Source organism: Copadichromis virginalis, linkage group LG14 (assembly GCF_057382275.1).
Source record: "Copadichromis virginalis isolate Kocher_CV1m ecotype Utaka linkage group LG14, C_Virginalis_male_GT1.1, whole genome shotgun sequence".
NCBI classification, from domain to species: domain Eukaryota; kingdom Metazoa; phylum Chordata; class Actinopteri; order Cichliformes; family Cichlidae; genus Copadichromis; species Copadichromis virginalis.
Window position 1 is genome coordinate 5,078,995 of NC_140631.1, and position 16,640 is coordinate 5,095,634.

General features: G+C 40.4%; 1 protein-coding gene across 3 annotated transcripts in view; it reads right to left on the reverse strand.

Moving 5' to 3' along the window:
• The window catches only part of nf1a (neurofibromin 1a), a 129,714-nt gene that overhangs the window by 58,662 nt on the left and 54,412 nt on the right, over positions 1–16,640 (reverse strand). For 2 of the 3 annotated variants that reach the window (XM_085479085.1, XM_085479084.1), the window contains exons 25-30: positions 11,515–11,696; positions 11,208–11,419; positions 10,836–10,997; positions 10,630–10,727; positions 10,116–10,251; positions 861–923 (exon numbers count right to left, since the gene is read on the reverse strand). In XM_085479085.1, coding sequence (XP_085335211.1) covers positions 861–923; positions 10,116–10,251; positions 10,630–10,727; positions 10,836–10,997; positions 11,208–11,419; positions 11,515–11,696 — 853 coding nt within the window. The remainder of the gene's footprint in view (positions 1–860; positions 924–10,115; positions 10,252–10,629; positions 10,728–10,835; positions 10,998–11,207; positions 11,420–11,514; positions 11,697–16,640) is intronic. The other variant, XM_085479086.1, reaches the window with a different exon arrangement.

The window sequence follows — 16,640 nt, forward strand, 5'->3', positions numbered from 1 at the left end:
TCAGGCATTTTGGGACCATGCTTTTTCACAGTTTAGAACATTTAGACCAAAAACCAAAAATGATATACCTTTTATATTATTGCACCAAAATGTCAGAACTGCTTTAAAGCAGGGTTGAGGTGGATCATAATCCGCAGTTCATGTCAGAACCCCAGAATTATGCTCTACTGATGCAACAACATCAGTAAACTATTTCAGAAGGAAGAGGAGATGGAGGAATTGTTGATAAACAAGTGGCAACAAAACTGCACATCAGCACCAACATTTGAATAAAAGAATCAAGGTTCTGGATGAGTTTCTAGTTAAAAACAAACGAACAAAGAAAAAACTGTGGGGACATACTGTCATAATGGTGGCATTTCACATCAGCTGTGAAATGCAACTCATTACAGCAAGAGGCCAATATATCAGAATATTTCATCTAAAAGTCTTAAAAGGCTATGTCCCCACCAGAGCAGGCGAGATGTGCTGCTGTGCATCTGTGACAGTTTACTAAAATAAGTGATGTAAGTTAAAAGATTACAATGATGGTGCAGATGAAATGTTCTGAGAAAAGGTCACCTAGAGTGCAAACAGAAAGCCCAGAAAGAAAAGAGAAGACAGAATGCTTCTATTTCCTGGAAACTGTTAATCAAAAATACATCAAGTGATGCCAGTATTAGTACAATGATTTCAAGAGAGGGTTGTACACAAAGCTGAATATGGAAAAACAAAACATTTCCAGTGAAAAACCAAATTAAAACTGAAAAAAAGAAACAAAACAAAAACAAACAAACAACAAAAAGAAATAAAATGCAAAAAAAAGCTTTTTTGCTTTAGGGGTAAAAGTATCTGAGGTAAAATAGATTCTCCAAACTTACTGCTTTTTTGCTTTCCTTTTTTTCTTTTACTGTTGCTTTATTCAGTAGAGAGTGGCAAGTAGCCTACAGAACAGAGATGAGCACAATATGGTCACAGCACCAGCTAAACAGACACACACACCAACACACACGCGCACACACACACACACACACACAGGTAGCATAGCCCTAACCATTTAAACATACATTTTTATCTAGGAAAGCACAAAGAAAAATAAAAAAATGCCGTTTCACTGCTCAGGGCATATAAAGCGTGTTAATGCATGCACTACCTGTCTTTTACTTTAGCAGACGGGTGTACACAAATGTGTGTATCTACACACTTGTGACACGATATCCAAGGTGGAGAACAGGAAATGAAATATATAAGCAGATACAATAAAAATCAAAGACTTTTTGTGTGTGTCTCCGAATCATTTTAAATCTTGAAAGCTGAGACAAAGTTGTTGTTTTTTTCACTTTTTGATTACGAGTGGAAAATACTATAGTGAGGGTATGTTGGCATATTCTGGATTTCTCCGTGGCTTCATGGGACATCCAGGTAGAAAAGACAGAACATCTGAACTCAAATATAACTGAAAATTGCAATTAGATAATATTATTTGGTACATGTCTTTGTGATAAAAAGCAGTCAGTTGTCATTCTCCCATGATGTGATCACACCTAATCCACTGCTTGATTTGGCCTTGAGAGATATTGTCCTCCATCTCTAATTGTCTGTAGCACCTTCGGTTATTCCGGTTTTCTCACACAATCCAAAGACATGCATGAGATTAGGTTTAATGGCAATTCAAAACTGGATATAGGTGTGAATGTGACCTGGTTGTCTCTAAGGATTAATCTGGATATAGATTGCGACCTGTCCAATGAATGCTCTTAACCTGTGACAAACTGCAGCCCCCATGCTACCCCAAAGTGGAAAAGCTGAAGAAAATGAATCAATGAATAAAGGGATGAATGGTAAATTTATATATTCCAATAGACAGTGAGCTTGTATTTTCATCACTATTTTCAAGCAATCAAAAATGGCTACATTCATAGAGGAGCGCTGGTGGTGGGAAAGTCAGACTTATTCCAGATGCTTGTGTGTTGATCGTCCCAGCGAAAGAGCACAATTGCCACTACATCTCCTGAAATGTTGTGTTATTGTCCTGTAATTTAGTGTTTTTTTCTGTTTTATATTGAGTGTGTGCTCTCTACTTTGGGCGATATTTGATTCTCTGTCTGCAAGTCTCCAACTGGTGGGCTCCACTCATGCACTTGCCTATCAACAAGTCAACTGCTGATTGGTCCGTATCTACAGCTTCATCTTCTTTTGGTTGCCCTTTTGAAGGGTTGATCATGTGCCTACACCTCACCCTGTCTGTAGCATCCTTTTCTGTCACACTAACCCTCTGCATGTCATCCTACACTACTATCCTTGAACCTCCTCTGAGGTTTTCCTCTTCTCCTGCACACCTGGCATCCTTTGTCCAAGATACCCACTAGCCCTCTGCAGGTTTTTAAAACATCTCAACCATGCCTCTCTAACGTTCACTCATCCTGAGCTGTCCCCCTGATAGTCCTTTCTAATCTTGTCTACTCTGGTCACTCCCACTGAAACCATAACATCTACAACTCTGCCATCTTCACTTCGAACTCCTATTTTTGTTTAGTGCCACTGTCTCCAAACCATACATCATAGCAGGTCTCTACCATTCCACTCCCATCTTTCCCACCATGTGTGTGCACCGACCTCAACTCCTATATCTTGACCTATCCTCCCTCTTACTGAAATATCTGTTGACTACAGCCATCCTTTTTGTAAAATCCACCACCATCTGCCATTCTCCATTCCTCTCCATAACACCATACCCACCAAACATCTGTGTTTTGTTTCCCTATATGTCCACCGAAGTCTGTTTTAATCACCAATCTCTGCCCCTGGGGACATTCTGTATCACCTTAACCAACTTACTAACATGTCCTCCACCTCCAAACCTCTGATTGTTCTGTGAGCGTTTTTTCTGGAAAAACCCAGAAAAAGGGTGCAATTTAGACTTTTAATGTCCTACTCTCCACCCACACCAGACACACTCCCACGCAGTCCTCTTAGATACTAAATGCACATCACCGAAAGTAGATGACACATCAGTCTGCAGACTGGTTGTCAAGTGGGCCAAAATAGGAGAAGTATCTACAGCTACAGCGAAGTTAACTGGAAATGGGAGAACCAAAAAAAACTTACTTGTGTTGGTATAGTGACCAACAAAAGTAAAGCTTGCGTCACAACTGCTCTAACTTAATTGTTCCCATGAGCTTTAAAACAGCAGTTCCCAAACTTTTTTTGCTGGGTCCCCTTTGTTTTACAAGACCACCCCCTCCAACCACAAACACCCACATATTGTTTTCAAACTCCAACGCAATTAATTTCACACCTCAAACCTTTTGTAAACAATTAAATAAATAAAAGTAAACTGCAATAAATTACAGGTAGCAATAAAATAAACTACTATCCTTTTACGTTACGTCCCCACCTACAAAGGTATTTTTAGAAAACAGTTTTTTCTATGCGTTTGGGCCTGAAAAACTCCTGCCAGGGTGGAGATTTTCGAAAACTCCGTTTTTGCGTTTACGTGTGGACAAGGAATAGTCACGCAACATCAAAGGTGAGCGCCTTTCATGACGTCACGCTGTGCGCCATGTTATTGTTTACATGAGATGAATTTCTACAATGGCCGATATAGACAAAATACTATTGCTGTTAATCTTACTATCTGCAGTTTTTACACGCTTTTACACACACAGTTACTGTTCCTCCATTTACATCAGGCATCAGAGTGAACTTCAGATTCTTCCGGGGATACCTACCTTGGCACCACCATTGTGCAGGTGAAGCTAAAAGCAAGATATGCTTCATCATATTTTGTAGTCTTTGGTTTGGAAACATATTTGGCGTTGCTTCCTCTTCTGCTTTGTGTTTGTGTGGGAGCCTCGTCAAAAACCTGTCCATTATGCTAGCAGTGTCCAAGCCTTTCCTTTTGGGTCAGCTGGGTTAAACCACAAAAGGAAAAAAGACTGGTGGCAGCAATTGGTACCCCTCAGCCTCCTTGTAGATATATTTATGGTATAAATTTGAAAGTCCTCCATGTTTTGTTCTCAAGTTATCCCATTCACAACCTTGGGTGTCAACAATACCCCATTAGGTTTTTAAGGCTGAGCATTAAAAACTGACCTAGCATAAAATAAAAACTGATTAAAAGCAAAAAGTGAAAACCCATGGGTACAATTATGTCTAAGGATGTACACAACTAGTTGACTAATCATTGCTACTGTCACTAGTCTCTAATAGACTCCCTGTATTTCTGCTTATCCGAGGCTGGGTCATGTGGGCAGCGGCCTAAGAAAGGAGGGCCAGACTTTCCATTCACCAGCAACTGCCTTCAGCTTACCCGAGGGAATACAGAGTAGAGCAGGGCAATATGGCCAAAAATATTTATTACGATATATATTTGAAAATTTGCGATAACGGTACAACTGACGATCTAATTGACCCGAGACAAAATACTTTACCACTCCACAACTTTATTAGTGGAAAAAAGAACCCATCAACGTATTTTCACTTAAACAAGCAGCTGTTTTTTATGTGCATTAAAGTTATATAAAAATGTAACAGTGCAAATGCAAATTCCTCGCTGACAGTTTAACCAAAAGGCATTTCCAGTGGAAATTGGCCGACATATCCTCAGCATAACCATGTATAATATCCACAAAACTCAAAAAGAGCTTATACACACACAGTACGGTAATATTATGTTGAAGCACAGTACGTATCACTCCGCATGACTCCTGACTACGGTAGCCGTAATGCTCGGCTTTCGAGCGGTGCGGCTTTCGTACTTAAGCAAAGTTGCACTAAAACATTTTTTGTCAGATTTTTGAGCGCTGTGTACCAAATAAAATCAGCTCGGTAATAACGGTAATAATGATGGTGCGCTTGCTTGCTCTACTAAAAAAAATCTGCTTTGGTGTGTATCTGACGGACGAAAGCTAAACCAGTCCCACACCACTGAAGTCGCAGCATTTTGACAAACCAATTCCGGTTCATCTGTTTCATTCAACGATCCGCTTTCACCCTGACACGCCCTTCTCATTCTCCGTCACCGCCATGCTTTTTCTACCATGTGCGTATGAAAACAAAGGTACTGTGCATGCGCGTTTTACTCATATTTTATCGCGATATTTCATTTTCTTATCATTGCCTAACATTATACCAGTATTACCGTGAATGGTATGATATGGCCCAGCCCTAATACTGAGCTGTTCCCAGGCCAGCAAAGAGATCTAGGGTGCGTTCCAAAAGTACCTCCTATTTCCCATTTCTAGCCTCCTTTCCTTGACCTTGATGAAAACAGCATTCTAGGAGAAAAGCCGTGCGCTGAGAAATGGATGTCTGCATTGTGAAACTATGATATGCAAAAGATAGACTACAAAACAAACATCTTACTTTGCTGTTTTACTGATTTCAAATAAACAAGAACAGGCTGCGAAAAATAACCCTTCATTACAAAGGTTGGTATTTTAAAGAAGAAGGAACAATTAGGGCCAGACTAACATCTGTGACAACCAAAAGCCTTCTTTTCACATTAAAATATGCTGGATTCACTAAAGAGGCTCAGTGTCAGTTTTGTGACTGAAAGTCGGAAGAGGAGTATTTTTGCAGTTGGCCTTACACCATACATATTTGCAAGAGTTTCACCTCTAGAAAAAGAATATTGAAATGAAAATGAAACCTTGTTTCATATCACTTTTTTAGGGTTTTTTCCTTCTTATTCTCATTGTCTTGAATATAATGTGGAATGCAAGATACCACACGGTTAAGAAGCAGTTAAAGTATGACTCATTACTGAAGAATGTGATTAACTTGTTCAAGTGCCTTTGCTTGACCCCTTTTTATAGCAGTTGAAGTTCATATTGAGTTACAATGAAAGAAAGTTAAAAATTGGATTAACAATTATTTTAAAGCCAAATTTCAGCCCTTTAAAAATGTAGCATTATCTTTTGATGTATGGCTTATAATATTACAATATTATAATATAATATAATATTCCTTTAGATGCCGCACTATAAGGACATACAGATACAACCAGTCAAAACTGCCGCTTTTAGCCAGAGGTCATTTATACTTAAAGTTACCAAAACTATTTCTAGTAAACAGTTTTTCATTCATTCATTAATTTCAATGTAATCTAATAAAGAGATACAATTTAAAAGAAAATTTAATCCAGACAAATAATATTCTTGCACACAAGCTTCTTCATAGATCCCAAGCCTGTAAATAAATGCGCCTCAACACTGCTCCACCTGGTGGATACACTAGAGATTACCACTGGTTTTCTTAACTGCCGTTTAGGGGTATTTGCTACTCATGGTTGCATCAGCCACGTCACAGGTGGGGGATGATTACACTCACCCACTAGCCAGCAATCAGTCAGAATCCCATCATGGTCCTGTCAGGGATGAGGTAGCCATTTTAAGTGGGTGTATTTTTACAGTGGTAGAATTCTTGGCAACAACGGTCGGATGCATGTTCCACTTTTGATGTAGCTTTATTGTCACAAACACTGCACCTATCACAATATTTGTATCATCAATTTAAAAAACAAAACAAAAACAGTTTTAACTCTGTTATATTCTGCCAAGTTAATATGACACTCCTGAGTCAGTTTAATAAGATAAAATTAGTTTTGATGGTACTAAAAATAATATTCATGAATCTAAATTCCATTATGCTACTCATCCCTGATACCCAGTTCAGTTTACTGTATGAAAGTAGCTTATTCAAAATCACTGCTCTGCTTAAACAGTCTAGCTCATGTACGGGTAAAGCAGGTTTACTGCTGAGATGATTTGTAAATACTTTCCTGGGGACAAGATGCTGTAAAGTTAAGGTACCACCATGAACTGCAAAGCCAGCAAGTTTATCTGCCTTCAAGACTTTGATTTTCTGAATGAAATTTTGACCCCTCTCTCTCAACCTAATTATAACATATCTCCAGATCTTCACCGCCTCCTCCAGCTCTTTCATGGGACAGCAAGGCGTTCCAAGACAGCGAGATGTAATCTCGCCTCCGTGTCCTGGATTTAAACTTGGTCTGCCTCAGGGCCTTCTCCTGGGGAGACATGCCCAGAAAACCTCACCCAGGAGGCGCCCACGAGGCATTCTGGTCAGATGCCGGAAAAAATAAATGATGGCAAAAAAATCTCCCAAAAGAATCTTTGTTTCATTGAAAGCGCTGATAATAAAGACAGAGGAAGTGTAGGAGTGTGCAAAAGATTTTCTTTTACAGTGATTCGATCAAACAAAAGAATCAAATGTTGACTTAGATCATGACAATGAAAAAGGTGTGATCACAGTTTTTGGGTTTGTTTGTTTTTTTTTAAATGCACTCAAATCTGGAGTTACTGAAAAAGTAGTTAGGGAGAAATTTCACTCCGTTTAAGTCTGGCTTATACCAACTTAACTTGTTTTTCCTAGGCCACACACTGCTTTTACTAGTTTTTACCATCATGTGTTCTCTACTTTTATGTTTTATTTTATCTGTATGCTTTCTGGTTAACAAGCCCAACTGCCCTCACTACAATATTACTCCTGCTCAGGGGAATTTTAAATAATTTCATAGGTGTTCAGTAATTTGAACTACAACATAGCTCTGAGGAGCCTGTATCATGAATGCTCAGTGGCTATAATCTCTCTTCATTTAGTGCATGCAATTGATGGCACCAGGAGTAGCAAGTTTTAGTGTTTATATTCAAAGATGTTTTTAGCTCTCTAATTTCTGAGTGGATGTTCATGGTAACAATTTTGTCACACAAAGATGAATGCATTGTGTAAATACAGTCAAGCCCATAATTATTCATGGCAAATTTTGACTTGATGTTACTCTTATTCAACCATTAATTACACAGGTGTCTCCCAAAGACAATAAGATGATGTAAAAGAGGCATCATTGTGGAGAAAAATATTTCTGAGCTCTTATTTACATTTGAGCAAAAAGTGTAATGTCCAAAATTATTCATACCCATCACAAACTGTCACAGTCTCTTGGAAAATCTAAAGTTCTATACCATTCCAAACAGTCCAAGATGTTCTACAGCATTCTCATTACCCTGATTCACTGAGAACAGGTGTTTTAATCAATTTAACAGGTGAAAAACAGCAGCTCCTTGTGGACAGGCATGACTAAGACAAAGGAGCTCAGTGAGGACCTGCAGCTGTGCATTGTGGCTGCTCACAAGTCAGGAAAGGGCTACAAGGTTATATCTAAAGGTTTTCAAGTTCCAATGTTATTAAAAAAAATACAAGATGTTCCGCAGTGTGGAACATCTCAGAGGATGTGGTTGGAAGTAACACCTGTGCTGGCCAGCAGGATGGTGAGAGGTGTGAAATAGAATTACAAGGATCACCACCAAGACCATACTGGTGAATCTGTGCTCTACTAGTGGCAATGTCTCAAGGCAGACAATCCAACGGAAACTGGACAGTGCTATGTTCCAGTAATGCAGACCAAGGAAGACGCCACATCTCCAGAGAAGGCACACAAAAGCCTGCTTGGCCTTTGGAAATGCTCATCTGGACAAAGAAGCAGAGTTCTGGTCTTCCGTGTTACAATCAGATGAAACAAAAATTGAATTGTTTGGACACAATGATGTTTCCTTCATTTGGCATAAAAAACAAAACAAAAGCAAAAAAGGAGAAACGTTTTGCTAAGAACACCATCCCCTCTGTCAAACATGGTGTTGGGAACCTAATGCTTTGGGGCTATGTTTCAGCCAACAGACCAGGGAACCTAATCACAGTAAATGGCACCATGAGAAAAGAGCAATACAAGAAGATTCTCAACAATAACATCAGGCAGTCTGCAGAGAAACTTGGCCTTGGGCACCAGTGGACATTTCAGCACAACAATGACCCAAAACACACAGCAAAAGCGGTGAAGAAATGGTTAGCAGACAAAAACATTAACGTTTTGCAGTGGCCCAGCCAGACTCCTCACTTGAAGCCAATTGAAAATCTGTGGAGGGAGCTAAAGATCAGGGTGATGGCAAGAAGACTCTACAACCTGAAAGAGTTGGAGCTCATTGCTAAAGATGAATGGACAAAAATACCTGTGGAGACACGCAAAAAGCTGGTCTGCAATTATAGGAAGAGTTTGATTGCTGTAATCGAGGTCTTTCTATTGATTATTGCGTGGGGTATGAATAATTTTGGACGTGACACTTTTTGCTCAAATGTAAATAAAAGATGAGATTTTTTTTCCCCTCCAAAATGATGCGTCTTGTACATCATCTTATTATCTTTTGGGAGACGTTTGTGTCATTTCTGGTAAAAAAAAAAAAAACTAAAAAAAAACTAAAAAACTTGCTGATTGAATAAAAGTAACTAAGTCAAAACTTGCCAGGGTTATGAAAAAGTATGGGCTTGACTGTATCAACAATCCTGCAGACCATAGTGTTTTAATGTGGAATATCACATGGATTCATGTGTGTGATTAATACTTGCTATGCTTGCACACACAAACTGCATTTGCAGCCACTTTCCTACTGAGGTAGGAATTCATAGTTCAGTCAAATGCAGAATATTTTTAATGGACAAATTACATCCAGCTAACATGGTCACAGGCACTGTGTGTTTGTACATAGAGAACTCGCTGGTTCTGCTAGCTTGTACTTGGCAGTAGTGCACACTGCCAATTACGTCTAGCACTAGCAAGTTAACTGATTAATAGAAAAGAAATTACCAGCTTTAGTTCAGTTTAAATCAAGAGAATCAAAAAATATCTCAGGTCAAGATGAAAAAGGAAAAGACTGTGACCAACAAAAACTGTATAAAGTTTTCAGATAACCTTGCTTTTAATTGAAAATAATGACTAGTGATCCTGTTAGATGTCAAGATGGCAAAACCTTAAAAAACAAAAAAACAAAAGAAAAACAGGCTCTGCACTAGAATCATCTGCAACGTGTTCCACCAAATCTCAAGCTTTAAAGGATCTTTGAAAGGTCCTAACTTATGAGTCCAGCAGTTTAAAGTTCTGTATAGTTGTGCACTGATTCATGTTATGTAGAAGCAGTGAATCAAGCGGCATCAGGCGGCCTTAGAGTGAAGAGGTAGGAGCTTGAAATGTTAAAGTGACACTATGTGCACACAGGCAAGAGCAGACAAATTGAGTGAGCAACTGTGGACTCATGTTGGAGTGAAAAAAATCAGGGGTCTACCTGGTAGAGACAGTGGCAGACACTGCGGAGCTGTGGGGGAAATTCGCCTGATGAACTAATGATGGCCTGAAAAAAGCGCTCAGTGATTTGCAGCAGGTTCCTCTGGTTCTCTTCGAGGTTCTCACCTTGTTCCAATCTGATGACAAAAAAACAAACAAAAAAAACTCAGTTCTATTAGTCTTTCAGTTCTTGTGACCATATAGAAATAGTGGGCAGCACTTAGCTGATACATGCATCCAACACATAGTTTGTGTTTTTTTATTTGAAGCAGTTCCAGTGACTAAACTATGGCAAACGGGAAAAAAGCCAGTGTATGGCAGCACAAAATTCGTAACGTATGAGAAGAAATTTGCCAGTGACTTGCAGAGGAAGCTCCTCCTTGTTCATGCTATAATTTTGTTACCACTTAAATTTCTCCAACATCTGCTACCTAGGCCATTTCTCAAAAGGCATTAAGAAAAAGAAGGGCTTCAGTTTTTCAGTCTAAGCTGTCTGCAGAGATGGAGGTACTAACCTGGTGGGGTCCACCTCAAAGCTAATGTGTTCAGGGGTTGTGATGACTCCTCTCAATAAAGGCTCCAGTAACTTCTGTAGATAGGCTGCCCCGTATACCTGAAAAAAGAAAGAGTGACAGCTTAAATCATGCAAACAACATGTCCTAAGAGGCAGTTAAGAAGCATTTCTAAAGAATTCACAAGAAGAGTCAGGCAGGGTTTCTACCTTGAAACAAAAGGTCATTATCTTGCTGGCCAGGCTATTTCCTCTGAAGAGGGTTTGCATGGAGTCAGCTAGCTCCACCTCTTTAGAAAACATATTCCACAGGAGTTGGTAGAGTAGGTGTCGGGAATCAAACAGTGTCACCAGGACTCGTGCTAGTTCATCCTGAAAACACATAGAGTAACTATTACATAGGCTTTCACTGTATTAAAGCAACATTATGAACACACCCATTCATTAAAAAAGGGAAAAAAGGCCTCTGAAAGGTCTGTGCAAATGTGTAGTAGCATTATGTTACCTACGACATTGTCGTAGGTAACATATGTCAACATTCAATTTTAAATCCGTGGTTAAAAACAAAAAGAAGCCACACACCCATTGAGACCCTGGAACCACATTAGCTAATGCCATGGCAATGGGCAGCTCTCCTTGGTCTCCCATCATGGTGACCAGCTCTACCAGCCTCTCAAAGCGGTCAGCCAACACAGTCTCAGCCAGTGTGTCAAACTCTGTTCCCTGTTGAAGGATCTTGGTCAGCACTTCCATAAATGTGGCTCGAGTCTGAAGATCTTTGTGATAACCGAGACCTGAAAAAGAGGAAACCAAAATGTAAATTTACTAAAATAAACTACTGGACTTCCTCACAACAGATTCATTTTGCCTTATATATTTCCTTACTTACCAATTGAGTGCATAAGACCACTGTCCACATTAGCATTGAGTAGATTGGACATTGCTAGGATGGTGCAATGTCGAAGGGATGCCAGACGTCGGGACATTCCTCTCTTACGTCCCCCAACTGCCTGGCCTTCATCCTCCACCTCACTGCAGTCATTCAGCAGGTTCATGAACAGAGTAAAGTACCTGCACACCACCAAAAACAACAGCTAAATGAGAAAAGATGGGTTTTCTATAGTCTCACTATACTGTGCATCTTTTATTTGTATACCTTCACGGGGGTTCACATTTTCAGTGACAAATTTCAGAAACCCAGTTGTAAAATCATTACTGGAAGTGTACTGAATGTGACAGTATTTGGCAAAAACAAAACAAATGAAAAACCAAAACGGAAAAGTAAACGTGGTCCGTTGTAAACTGTATAATTCTGTCTGAAATCAGGCATCAGTGACACTGCAATCTGCAGCAGTGGGCTGAACAGAGGTTTGTCTCAGTGTTCAGCCCCATTCCCAACATCAAGGAGACATCCCTGTATTCTCATACAGATAGTAATGTGGAAGATTCTTGGGCCACTCGCCATTTCTTGCGAGGAAAATGGGAAATAGGTGCACTGATTAAAGGCAGTTACTGAATTTGTACAGTTCTACACTCATTTGGTAAAGTCACCTTTATTCTTCAAAACAGCCTGAACTCTATTAGGTAAGCTTTCTTGTCATTTCTTTTAGCAGTTGTCCACACTTCTTGAAGGACACTTGAAAGATCTTGCATCAAGATCTCCAAATACCACTGGCTGAAATGCAGCTCGAAACCACTGTATGTAGCTGTAGATACTATTGTACCTTTCTTCTGACCTCCTCCATGCATATAAACCACAATTTGATACAAAACAAATCTGGATCAATGGCTTCATTAGACCTGTTGCCACTGATTTTCAAGATTCAGGTAATTTTGGATACCTCAGCCTTTTCTCTTTTCTTCCCTTCCTTAAGAACGGCTCCTTGCATCTTACTATTATGTGAGTAAATAAGCCTCTTAATGTTCATGTTTGAGCAGACCACACCTTAGTCAGACTGCTGCTGGGAATCCACGAGGGTGGCTTCATCGCCGCCTGTCTGGCAGAATAGAGAAGCAGAGTGCGAGGACAGCCAGAAAGCAGTCCTTTCTGTCTTTTTTTTTTTTTTTTTTTTTTTTTGGGGGGGGGGGGGGTTCCCCTCATTCTCTAGTGTCTTGGACAGATGATCCTGCTCCGACATTTAGGATTCTGGGCCTCAGCATAACCATGTATAATATCCACAAAACTCAAAAAGAGGTTATCCACACACAGTACTGTAATATTATGTTGAAGCACAGTACGTATCACTCCGCAAGGCTCCTGCCTACGATAGCCGTAATGCTCCGACAATCCATCAAGCGGTGCGGCTTCGTAGCTTAGCAAAGTCGTACTAAAACATTTGACAGATTTTCGAGCGCCGTGTACATAAAATCGTTTCGAGGTCAGTAAACACAACCAGAATTCATACATAAGGCACACGGGATTATAAGGGGCACTGTCGATTTTCAGAAAAATCACTGGATTGATTTTAAGTGCACCGTATTTCCCAAAAAACACGGTAATAACGGCCCGCTAGCATGCTCCACCAAAAATAGTGCTTTGTTGTGTATCTGACGGACGAAAGCTAAACCAGTCCCACACCACTGAAGTTGCAGCATTTTTACAAACCAGTTCTGGTTCATCCGTTTCATTCAACGATCTGCTTTCACCCTTATCATTCTCCATCGCCGCCATGCTTTCCACCATATGCGTATGAAAAAAAGGCACTGCGCATGCGCGTTTTACCCATATTCTATGGCGATATTTCATTTTCTTATTGTTGCCCAACATTATACCGGTATTACCATGAACGGTATGATATGGCCCAGCCCTACTCCAGAGGAGGTGAATGGTTCAACTTACATTCCACACAGTCTTGTCCATCACAACAACAAAGCCCCCCTAGTCTTCAACTGCTCCTTCCTCTACCAGCAAACTGCCAAACTTAATGACCTCATGCTGCCAGGCCCCATGCTTAGCCCTTCACGCCTCAGCGTGTTACACCAATTCCACCACCATGCTGTGGCCATAAGCGGTGATATAAATTTATTCTAAATTTTTACTTTATCAAAAACATCTGGATTGAATAATAAATTGGATAGGTTGAGACTGGCTGTATGAAAGGTAGTCTAGAGCCTAGAAAAGCTGAAGGAGAGATGTGTTCAAGTAAAGCTCCTTCCAACACCATCCAACTGGAGCTAACAACAATGTTCCAATATTTGATGCCCAGCAATAATATATGTTTGGAAGTGACATATCGCTCATTGTTCTAACTAACTATAAGATATTTTCATGTACCCTCAGCTGTCTTTCATGAAGTTTTATGAAGATATGCAGTTGGCAATTAAGGTTGGAAAAGAAAGATTTTTTTAAAACACATAAAGAAATTTAGGAACTACACACATCTTGATAGATGTGACTTTTCCTCATAACAGAGGTTGATAATTAGCCCTATAAAGATCCCTAAAACTAAAACAAACAAAAACCCAAATTGACAAAGTAATCATTTGTCACATGTTTCTACGACTTGATTTGGGTCCAATGGTGGTAAATTTCATTGACTGGACATAATATGGAAAGGCACACACCTGACTATATAAGATCCCATATTTGACAGTATATGTCAGAGAACAAACCAAGTCATCAAGTTCAAGGAATTGCCCATAGACCTCAGAGACAGATAGGATTACTCAGGGGTGCTGACTCATTTAAACTAACATAAACAACATCCTGTAACCAGGTTTCTGGTTTCTGACTTTTAATTTAGTGACCTCTGAGACATAAATGGGTTGGCGGTGTAATGAGGGCTTCAGTTTAAAACTAGTCAGCCTGTTTTCACAGCTGCTTCGAGCGCTAAAGGCCTCTATCACATAGGAAACGGCATACTCAGTGCTACACTCTGAAACCCATCGTTTCAGAGAGTACTTGTGCATTGAGCCTAGCTTCCAAAGCAGTATACAGCCTAAATTTCTTACAGGCATCATCATTACTAAAGGCTGAGGAGTAGCTAAATATCTTACACACTGAGTGCCAAAGGTGCAGGAGGGAAGCTACAAGCTTAACTAAGCTAGCGAATCCATAAAGACACAGTGAATCCACTGCACTTCCTAATTCTATGACTGTACTTCATCTGTCCTGATCGGTAGGGCAGGGCAACATGGCCAAAAATATTTATCACGATACAGGGAGTGCAGAATTATTAGGCAAATGAGTATTTTGTCCACATCATCCTCTTCATGCATGTTGTCTTACTCCAAGCTGTATAGGCTCGAAAGCCTACTACCAATGAAGCATATTAGGTGATGTGCATCTCTGTAATGAGAAGGGGTGTGGTCTAATGACATCAACACCCTATATCAGGTGTGCATAATTATTAGGCAACGTCCTTTCCTTCGGCAAAATGGGTCAAAAGAAGGACTTGACAGGTTCAGAAAAGTCAAAAATAGTGAGATATCTTGCAGAGGGATGCAGCAGTCTCAACATTGCAAAGCTTCTGAAGCGTGATCATCGAACAATCAAAATAGTCAACAGGGTCGCAAGAAGCGTGTGGAAAAACCAAGGCGCAAAATAACTGCCCATGAACTGAGAAAAGTCAAGCGTGCAGCTGCCAAGATGCCACTTGCCACCAGTTTGGCCATATTTCAGAGCTGCAACATCACTGGAGTGCCCAAAAGCACAAGGTGTGCAATACTCAGAGACATGGCCAAGGTAAGAAAGGCTGAAAGACGACCACCACTGAACAAGACACACAAGCTGAAACGTCAAGACTGGGCCAAGAAATATCTCGAGACTGGTTTTTCTAAGGTTTTATGGACTGATGAAATGAGAGTGAGTCTTGATGGGCCAGATGGATGGGCCCGTGGCTGGATTGGTAAAGGGCAGAGAGCTCCAGTCCGACTCAGACGCCAGCAAGGTGGAGGTGGAGTACTGGTTTGGGCTGGTATCATCAAAGATGAGCTTGTGGGGCCTTTTCGGATTGAGGATGGAGTCAAGCTCAACTCCCAGTCCTACTGGACATTGCTGCTGCACGCAATGTTGATGGTGAACAGATCAAAACACTGACAGAATCCATGGATGGCAGGCTTTTGAGTGTCCTTGCAAAGAAAGGTGGCTATATTGGTCGCTGATTTGTTTTTGTTTTGTTTTTGAATGTCAGAAATGTATATTTGTGAATGTGGAGATGTTATATTGGTTTCACTGGTAAAAATAAATCATTGAAATGGGTATATACAGTGGGGCAAAAAAGTATTTAGTCAGCCACCGATTGTGCAAGTTCCCCCACCTAAAATGATGACAGAGGTCAGTAATTTGCACCAGAGGTACACTTCAACTGTGAGAGACAGAATGTGAAAAAAAAAAATCCATGAATCCACATGGTAGGATTTGTAAAGAATTTATTCGTAAATCAGGGTGGAAAATAAGTATTTGGTCAATAACAAAAATACAACTCAATACTTTGTAACATAACCTTTGTTGGCAATAACAGAGGTCAAACGTTTACTATAGGTCTTTACCAGGTTTGCACACACAGTAGCTGGTATTTTGGCCCATTCCTCCATGCAGATCTTCTCGAGAGCAGTGATGTTTTGGGGCTGTCGCCGAGCAACACGGACTTTCAACTCCCGCCACAGATTTTCTATGGGGTTGAGGTCTGGAGACTGGCTAGGCCACTCCAGGACTTTCAAATGCTTCTTACGGAGCCACTCCTTTGTTGCTCGGGCGGTGTGTTTTGGATCATTGTCATGTTGGAAGACCCAGCCTCGTTTCATCTTCAAAGTTCTCACTGATGGAAGGAGGTTTTGGCTCAAAATCTCACGATACATGGCCCCATTCATTCTGTCCTTAACACGGATCAGTCGTCCTGTCCCCTTGGCAGAAAAACGGCCCCATAGCATGATGTTTCCACCCCCATGCTTCACAGTAGGTATGGTGTTCTTGGGATGCAACTCAGTATTCTTCTTCCTCCAAACACGACGAGTTGAGTTTATACCAAAAAGTTCTACTTTGGTTTCATCTGACCACATGACATTCTCCCAATC